Source organism: Triticum aestivum, chromosome 1A (assembly GCF_018294505.1).
Source record: "Triticum aestivum cultivar Chinese Spring chromosome 1A, IWGSC CS RefSeq v2.1, whole genome shotgun sequence".
In the NCBI taxonomy this organism is placed as follows: Eukaryota; Viridiplantae; Streptophyta; class Magnoliopsida; order Poales; family Poaceae; genus Triticum; species Triticum aestivum.
This window is the reverse complement of record NC_057794.1, coordinates 371434642-371444201: the sequence shown is the minus strand read 5'-3', so window position 1 is coordinate 371444201 and position 9560 is coordinate 371434642. Positions and strand designations below refer to the sequence as shown.

Genomic DNA, 9560 nt, shown 5'->3' with positions numbered 1-9560 from the left:
GAGGGCTTCTACATCAACACCATAGCCCCTCCGATGAAGTGTGAGTAGTTTACCTCAGACCTACAGGTCCATAGTTATTAGCTAGATGGCTTGTTCTCTCTTTTTGGATCTCAATACAATGTTCTCCCCCTCTCTTGTGGAGAACTATTTGATGTAATCTTCTTTTTGCGGTGTGTTTGTTGAGACCGATGAATTGTGGGTTTATGATCAAGTCTATCTATGAACAATATTTGAATCTTCTCTGAATTCTTTTATGTATGATTGGTTATCTTTACAAGTCTCTTCGAATTATCAGTTTGGTTTGGCCTACTAGATTGATCTTTCTTGCAATGGGGGAAGTGCTTAGCTTTGGGTTCAATCTTGCGGTGTCCTTTCCCAGTGACTTGCAAAAGAAGATTACATCGAATAGATCTCCAAGAGAATCGATGAGAACTTTGTATTGAGATCCAAAGAGAGAGAAGAAGCCATCTATCTACTAGCTATGGATCCGTAGATCTGAGGTAAACTACTCACACATCATCGGAGGGGCCATGAAGTTGATGTAGAGGCCCTCCGTGATCAATGCCCCCTCCGGCGGAGCTCCGGAAAAGGCCCCAAGATGGGATCTCTTGGGTACAGAAGGTTGCGGCGGTGGAAATAGGGTTTCGTGGTGCTCCTGGATGTTTGCGGGGTATGTGAACATATATAGGAGGAAGAAGTAGGTCGGTGGTGCAACGAGGGGCCCACGGGGGGGAGGGCGCGCCCAGGGGGGTAGGCGCGCCCCCTGCCTCGTGGCCGCCTCGTTGATTGCTTGACGTCCACTCCAAGTCCTCTGGATCACGTTTGTTCCAAAAATCACGTTCCCGAAGGTTTCATTCCGTTTGGACTCCGCTTGATATTCCTTTTTTACGAAACACTGAAATAGGCAAAAAACAATAATTTGGGCTGGGCCTCCGATTAATAGGTTAGTCCCAAAAATAATATAAAAGTGTAAAATAAAGCCCATTAACGTCCAAAACAGATAATATAATAGCATGGAATAATTAAAAATTATAGATACGTTGGAGACGTATCAGCCCCCCGTCTGGTACTTCTTTGGCCCAATAGGTGTCTTCTGGTACAGAAAAAATCACCAAAAAGTTTCGCTCCGTTTGGAATCCATTTGGTATTGATTTTCTGCGAAGTAAAAAATAAGCAAAAAATAGCAACTGACACTGAACACTATGTCAATAGGTTAGTCCCAAAAAATTGAGATAAACCTGCTATAAAATGATTGTAAAACATTCAAGAATGATAACATAACAACATAGAACGATTAAAAATTATAGATACAAATCACAACCGAGAGAGCGACCATTTCCTTCTTTGGAGGGACTACTTTGACACAACCAACCCGTTGTTCAAACATCAAAAATTCCGGCGGCGTTTCCGTATGAGTAGGCATCTTTTCAACCGTATTAGAGAGGGATAGTCGGATACGATGCCTATTTTGAGTGCAAAGAGGATGCCGTTGGAAAGATTGGTTTCTCATCTTATCAGGAATGCACTGCAGCCGTCCGAATGTTCGCATACGGAGTGCCCGGTGATCTCATTGATGAGTACGTCCGTATGAGCGAGTCTACATGTCTAGACTCCATGTAAAAGTTCTGCATGACTGTGATTGCTGTATTTGGCCCTGAGTACCTGAGAGAGCCGACTGTTGAAGATACATCCCACTTGTTGGCGATGAATGCCAGCAGAGGATTCCCAGGGATGCTTGGCAGTATAGACTGCATGCACTGGGAGTGGAAGAACTGCCCTTCTGCTTGGCAATGGCAGTATAAGGGCCATGTCAGGGCTTGCACTGTCATACTTGAGGCCGTAACCTCACAAGATCTCTGGATCTGACACTCTTTCTTTGACATGGCCGGATCACACAATGATACCAACGTGCTTCAGCGCTCGCAGGTGTTTGCTAGGCTTGCCGAAGGCAACAACCCACCGGTGAACGTTACCATCAACAACCACAACTACGATAAAGGATACTACCTAGGTGACGGTATCTATCCTCAGTGGACCAATATTGTGAAGACAATCCCCAACCCTGTCGGAGAGAAGAAGAAAAGATTTGCCGAAGAGCAAGAGAGTGCTAGGAAGGACGTCGAGCCTGTCTTTGGTGTTTTGCAATCTCGATGGGGCATCGTTCGGTATCCTGCTAGTACTTGGAGCACGAAGAAGCTGTGGGAGATGATGACTGCTTGTGTGATCATGCACAATATGATCGTAGAATATGAGCGCCCGGAACGTATCTACGATCAAGGGTTTCACTTTCAGGGTGAGAATGTTGTGCCTGATCATGGAGGAGCGGCAATGTTTGAATAGTTGACCCAATTTCATCATGACATGCGTGATTGAAAAACTCACATGCAATTGCAAAATGATTTGGTTGAATATATGTGGGCTCATGTTGACAACCAATAGATGTATCTTTTTTATTCGGCTTGCAAAACTATGTGACACTATTTTATTTTTATTCGGCTTGTAAAACTATGCTATTTATTTGGTTTGAAACTATATGTTTGCTTGTGAAAATTTGTGCATATTTGTCGAAAAAGGGCGGCCAGCAGTCCATGCCGGTAAATATGGGTCGACGTGTTGGGTGCACTGCCGATCTAAATCTCAAACCTGGCGGACGCCGAGCGGGTGGCCGACCCGAACGGACAAAAAAAAAGCGCTGCCGCGTTGGAGTTGCTCTGAGTAATTTTTTTAGACAATTTTTTGTGAGGTAATGTTTTTGAGAACTTGCAATTCTTTTGAGTAACGGAAGGGAGTAGCTTCGTTCATTTATTTGCTCAGCCGGGCGGACGAAATTCAAAAGTCAGCCCACCAATCCGGCCCGAAGCAACACCGCACCTCATCGGCTCATCCCCGTCTTCCCCAATCCTAAACGTCCCACCTTTCCTGTTGTCAGCGACGCAAACCCCCACAGTCTCGTCTCCCATGGCCACGGCGCCGCACCTCGCCTTCCACCTCCCCTTCCCCTTCCCCTTCCCCTCCACCTCCCGCCCGCCGCCCCGAGCCCTAGCACCCCCGCCCCCGCGACGGGCCCCTCTCCGCCTCGCCGCGGGGCGCCGCTTCCGGCCGCCCACCGCGGACGACGAGCCCCCCGAGGCCGCCGAGGACTCGTCCCACGGCCTCAACCGGTACGACCAGCTCGCGCGCCACGTGGAGCGAGCGCGGAAACGGCAGCAGGCTGACCAGCCAGAGGTCACTGCCGACCACCCGCTCTTCTCGTCCCCTCCCCCGGCCCCCGCCGGCGGGAGCTATGACCCCGACGACGAGTTCTTCGACGAGATCGACCGCGCTATTGCCGAGAAGAGGGAGGAGTTCACGCGGCGCGGGCTCATTAAGCCCACCCCGCCTCCGCCGCCCGAGGTGGACGTCCCCGCCGACGAGCTGTCCCCCGAGGAGGCCATCGACCTCGACGAGATTCGGAGGCTGCAGGGCCTCAGTGTGGCGTCCGTGGCTGACGAGGAGGACGACGAAGCCGAGGAGGAGTACGGCGACGAGGGGTTGCCGCTCGACGAAGACGGCGAAGCCTTTGATGTGGCGGACGAGCTCGGTCTAGAGGGGGACAGGATACGGCAGCCGGCCTTCCGCATGACGCTGGCCGAGCTCCTCGACGAGAGCAAGCTGGTCCCGGTAGCGGTGACGGGCGACCAGGACGTCGCGCTCTCGGGGGTGCAGAACGACGCCACCCTCGTGGCGGCCGGGGACCTCTTCGTGTGCGTGGGAGAGAGCGGGCTTGCTGGCCTTACCGAGGCTGACAAGCGCGGTGCCGTTGCCGTCGTGGCCGACCAGGACGTGGACATCGAGGGCACCCTGGCCTGTCGCGCTCTGGTCATCGTCGATGACATCACGGCCGCTCTCCGCGTGCTCCCTGCCTGCCTCTACCGACGGCCCTCCAAGGACATGGCCGTTATTGGCATCACGGGCACAGACGGGGTCACCACCACGTCCCACCTCGTCAAAGCAATGTACGAGGCCATGGGTGTCAGGACCGGCATGGTAGGCGTTCTTGGAGCCTATGCCTTCGGCAGCAACAAGCTGGATGCGCAACCTGCTGCATCAGGTGATTCGATGGCCGTGCAGAAGCTGATGGCAACGATGTTGCACAATGGCGCTGAAGCCGTTGTGTTGGAGACGACCACTGATGAGATGCTACCATCAGGTGTGGACAGTGAGATAGATTACGATATCGCCGTGCTGACCAATGTTAGGCATGCCAATTTAGAGGCTAGCATGACATACGAGGGGTACATGAGCAGCATGGCCTCCCTTTTCTCCAGAATGGTGGATCCTGAGCGCCACCGTAAGGTGGTAAATATCGATGATCCGAGCGCACCATTCTTCGCCGCCCAAGGGGGGCATGGTGTCCCGGTGGTGACATATTCATTTGAGAACAAGAAGGCTGATGTGCACACTCTCAAGTACCAGCTTTCCCTGTTTGAGACGGAGGTTCTCGTACAGACACCGCACGGAATCCTTGAAATCTCCTCTGGACTGCTTGGAAGAGACAACATCTACAATATCCTTGCAACTGTGGCAGTTGGTGTTGCAGTGGGTGCGCCATTGGAGGACATAGTGAAAGGTATTGAAGAGGTGGATGCAATCCCAGGTCGGTGTGAGCTAATTGATGAGGAGCAAGCCTTTGGGGTGATCATTGATCATGCGAGGACACCGGAAGCTCTGTCAAGGCTTCTTGACAGTGTAAAGGAACTAGGCCCACGGCGCATTGTCACTGGTATGATACTTTCTCTCATACAATAGTTCTCATTAACACACCGCCTCCACAAAGTTTATACTGGTTTCAAACTGTTAATTTGCTGTACGTTTTGCTATATATTCTTTATTCTGGTTGTGGTATTACAAACTGAGCCTCCTGGTATGTTGTTCTCTGTAGTTGTTGGATGTTGCGGTGAGAAAGAAAGAGGGAAGAGGCCGATGATGACAAAGATTGCTGCTGAGAAAAGTGATGTTGTTATGTTGACATCCGACAATCCAGCAAGTGAAGATCCATGTATGGTCCTTAGTATATTTCGTTATGAGATCCTAATGTTATTAAATAAATGAGTGAGCTGAAGTTTACACATTTCTTGGTCTATTCTGAGCAGTGGATATCCTGGACGATATGTTGTCTGGTGTAGGATGGACCATGGAAGAATACTTGAAGCATGGTGCAAATGATTATTATCCGCCCCTACCAAATGGTCACAGACTCTTCTTACATGATATTAGAAGAGTTGCAGTGCGAGCTGCTGTTGCAATGGGCGAGCAAGGCGATGTTGTTGTAAGTTTTCTATGATTTTCTTCACTATAAGGAAAGCTTTGCTGTTGTCCATAGTCACCGTATAATCCTATATGAACAAATTGTTGAAATATGCTACACTTGAATCTCCATGCGTAGGATCCTGTGTAAAAATGCTTATTGAAGCTGATCTTGGCTCTTGTCAGATTTTAATTATAATGATTTCAAAGATCTAATCCCCAAATGCATTAATCTATAAGAATGTAGAACATGCTCAGAAAGATTGAAAGTAGATTGATGTGTTACTATCTGCAGTTAACTTAATATGCTAGTGAACAACTAAGAAGTTGCATTAATGTTATGAGATAGAAGGCTTGACCCTCTAGGTGATAGCATGTATTACATTTTTACTGCTGACCATCTTCCACATGTTGGTCCATCTTGGTCCTTATTCCTGATTGCTTTTGTTCATCCTTCAGGTTGTCACTGGAAAAGGGAATGATACTTATCAGATGGAAGGCGATAAGAAGGAGTTCTTTGATGACAGGGAAGAGTGCCGAGAAGCACTGCAATACGTTGATCAATTGCATCGATCTGGAATAGATACCTCTGAGTTTCCATGGCGGTACGTTTCGTTCTAAATCACTTTTGCCCTGTTCTCAGGGCTTCATCCCTCATGATTCATGAGTATGTGCTTGTTGCCATAAGGTTGTGCCTTAACACTTTGGCCTTGCCTCTGTTTTTTCGTGTCCTATTGAAAATACAAGCCTCCACCAAAACACCCAAAGGAATCACACGATATAAATTCCAGTCCAATTCTTGTGATCTACCTTGCATTTTGTGATTTTTGCACAACTTGCCCTGACCGCATTGTATTGCATCAGAGATTCTGCTGTACCAGATTTCCTCTTTTGCAATGTCGTCTCACATGAAAACCACAGATTTACTGATCTCGCTTCTCTCTGTCTGCCACAGGTTACCAGAAAGCCACTGATTGTGATGTACCCAAGATGGCCGAGCTTCTCAAAGATAGACTAGCCGATCTGATCCAGCTTTTGCTCAAGGTTCTAACCTCGGCTGCTGACTGCTAACAAACAACTAGCTTATGATCATCATTGATGATTGCTGCAGAGTAGATAAGTAGATGGCCTTGAAAATTGTAAGTTATTTTACGGTACATTAAAGGCACACCGGAATGGAAAAAAGCAATTTCCCCAGTGTCAGTTTTCATGAAAAATAGACAAATAAACGTCCGGGTTCTTCATGTGCAATTTTTTTATGAAGTGTGCTACAATCCAGAGGGCACACATTTCTCCGACCGCGTTTGGTACCTTGAAAAATATAAGTGGCGTTTGCATGGCACACATTTAATGTTGGACAAAGGAGAGAATCGGTTCTTTCCATTTAACAAAGAAATCAATCGGCGTCGCCCCACAGATTAAATCTTTGGGAGGAGGATTACATTCCATATTTCATCTCTGAACATATTATCTTCCATATTTTCATTCCGATTTTGACTATGGGCTGCCTCTGGGTCCGCGCAATCGGGGGAACACCGGTCGGATGGAGGCGTCCATATAAGAGATCTCCATATAAAGAGGTTGACATACATACTTCTACGGCGCCAGAAGAATATTGCTCTCTATTTGTTGTCTCCCAACATGTCTCGACTTCATGTAGAACTACACATCTTGTTCTTTTGCAGCATTCTTCTTGCACATCAAACCCTTGGAGGCCGAGTTCATCAGACCAATCATCAAGAGGTGAAAGCTAAACAGTGGTCCCCCCCCTCGTTGAATTGTTCAATTTAAATAAATTTGCAATGTCATTGTTTTTTTTTTACATGCATCGATCTAGACATCGCACGAATCTGCTTACGGTTCAGGCTTAGATACACTGGACATATCATCTCCTATCATCCTCTAGCCGCAGATTGCTGTTCTAGTTTTCACCATCTTGTTTCTTGTTTTGAAAGTTCAAACTTCATACTCCCTCCTTTCAATATTAAGTTTCGTGGTTTTAGTCCAAATTAACTAAAACCTACACGATCTCTTCTCTGGTAATCTAACAGTAAACTGAATCTTCTGCGCTGCTTCAAATAGAATATATTCACTGACGAGTATATGCTACCCTAATTATGCCTTGAAGGAAAATGCGGGTGCCAGCATGGAAGCGAAAGCATCAAGTTCATCACGTTCACTGAGCTCCGTTCATCTACAGCTCCCATACATTGAGCTCCCACCCAAGCATGGTGGCACTGTTCAGCCATACGTGAGTTCCTTTGCTTGGCCCTCTATTTAATTACCGACTAATATTTGTTTGCGAGAATATTTACTGACTAATGTAGCTTCATGTATTAATTTCAGGAGGCTGTTTATATTAAAAGCACTGACAGGGACAGTGGATATTATGGAGTATCTGCCACCCTGGATGTCTATGGATACAATCTCAAAGATGGCCAAGTGAGCGGGGCAGCAATTTCGATAAGTAACTTCGAGGCTGATTTTAGCAAGAACGTCAGTGCAATTACCGTTGGATGGGTGGTAAAGTTGCCTTCCTATGCTCTGTAGATTTGCATTGTTATCGCAATGGCTTTTCTCTACTTGAACCTTTCTCACTTATCCATGGAAAAATATGTAGGTGTGGCCGTCTTACTTTAATGACTCGCAAACTTACCTTTATACGGCTTGGACGGTAAGTGTGTCCTTCAAATTGATCTTGTGATGATGATTTATAGAAGCTCGCAAACTACGTACACCGACTTCTTTCTTCACCGAAATAGGATTTTAGTAAGCTTGTGATGTGATTAAATCATGACATGAATGTAACTGCAGAAAGACAGCCGGCAGAGCACAGGGTGTGTCAACTATGATTGTCCTGGTATCCAGCTTGTGAGCGGGTCTCCAATATTCCCCGGGGATGTTATAGCCCCAGTATCCCAGGCTAATGGGACACGGCAAACTATCACCATTAAGCTGTTCAGGGTACGTACGTATGTGTTCACTTGCAAGTTTTTCGCTCACCAGGCACGTGGAATATATAGTTAAAACTCTAATGCAGTCGTCTTCTTCTCCACGAAACATGTAAAAATCACAGACCAAGTTGAACGGGAACTGGTGGTTGCACGCTGGTGTAAACGACGAGGACCCGATCCCGGTCGCCTACTTCCCGGCGTCACTATTCGACGACTTTTTCTACAAAGCAACTCAAGTCGTGTTGGGTGGCCATGCTCTCAAGTCTAAAACTACCACACCTCCTCCGATGGGCAGTGGAGCCTTCGGCTCTGATTGGGGCAATGCGGCGAAGATCCGAGACATTCATGTCATCATGGAGGACGGGAGGAGCAACTTTATCGATGATGATCTGTCCACCGATGTCACTGACATCAAGCTTTACTCTCTTTGGCCAATTTCAGCAGGACAATTCGCTTACGGAGGACCAGGAAGGAAGAACTAGTAGCAATATTAACCTCGTGTGTGTGTGTTGCTATGCTATACTTGTGCAATGTGTTGATGGATGAATGGATAACGAGCTCGAATTGCATGATATGTGTGTTTTGGCGATGGATGAATGAAGACTTGATATGTGCATGTGCTCAAATCAGTGTTGTTGCCAACTTTGTTATAGTGAGAAACAGGTGTTTCAGACGCATCTGCAAAAGTAAAATTTGAAACCTACACTTGCTATTTTGTAATGAAACAGGCGCACGGGGTTGGCTGGTCATGAATCGCTGGGTGTTGTACGCAATGAGCTTCCACGCGGAGGGAAAATATGACCCGCAACCTCAATTTTTTGAAGAAATGGCACTGGGCCATTCCGCGTGTGAGAAACACTTTGCTTCATTTGCGAGCTTGGCAGGCAAGTTACCCGTGTGTTTCTATCAAGTCAGAAAAAGTATCTAGAAATCGATGTGGAGGTACTGTTGGTATGAGCATGGGTGTGTGAAAGCTAAATTTTATACCACCTCATGACAAGCGTCCATGTTCCTTGTCTCCTCCTCCCACCTTGCACCTCTTTGTTTTTTTCCTTGGTGCATATTTTTCTAGAATTGCCGCGCGAGAGAGGAGGGGGGGGGGGGGGCTCCCCCACCTGAATATATTGCTCAAAAGCGGCAAGCCGCAAGCACATTCACAAAGATTACACAGGCACACTAATGCACGAGAGGAACAACCGCCACGAGAAGACATCGTCCTTATCACACTGCTTGTGTAAGCGATGTGACCACAAATATAAGTGAGACAATATGTTTTAGAGTGAGGGAGGGGGTGAGAGTCAAGGTTCAAACCTTTGCATT

At 47.2% G+C, this 9560-nt stretch overlaps 1 protein-coding gene across 1 annotated transcript; it reads left to right on the top strand.

Moving 5' to 3' along the window:
• Window positions 1–2850: 2850 nt before the first annotated feature.
• On the top strand, window positions 2851–6530 carry LOC123051626 (UDP-N-acetylmuramoyl-L-alanyl-D-glutamate--2,6-diaminopimelate ligase MurE homolog, chloroplastic). The gene is made up of 5 exons (XM_044474577.1): window positions 2851–4762; window positions 4922–5038; window positions 5133–5308; window positions 5746–5891; window positions 6242–6530. Exons 1-5 carry the CDS (start codon window positions 2959–2961, stop codon window positions 6258–6260), a joined length of 2262 nt encoding a protein of 753 aa, XP_044330512.1. The 5' UTR covers window positions 2851–2958; the 3' UTR covers window positions 6261–6530.
• Window positions 6531–9560: the final 3030 nt, after the last annotated feature.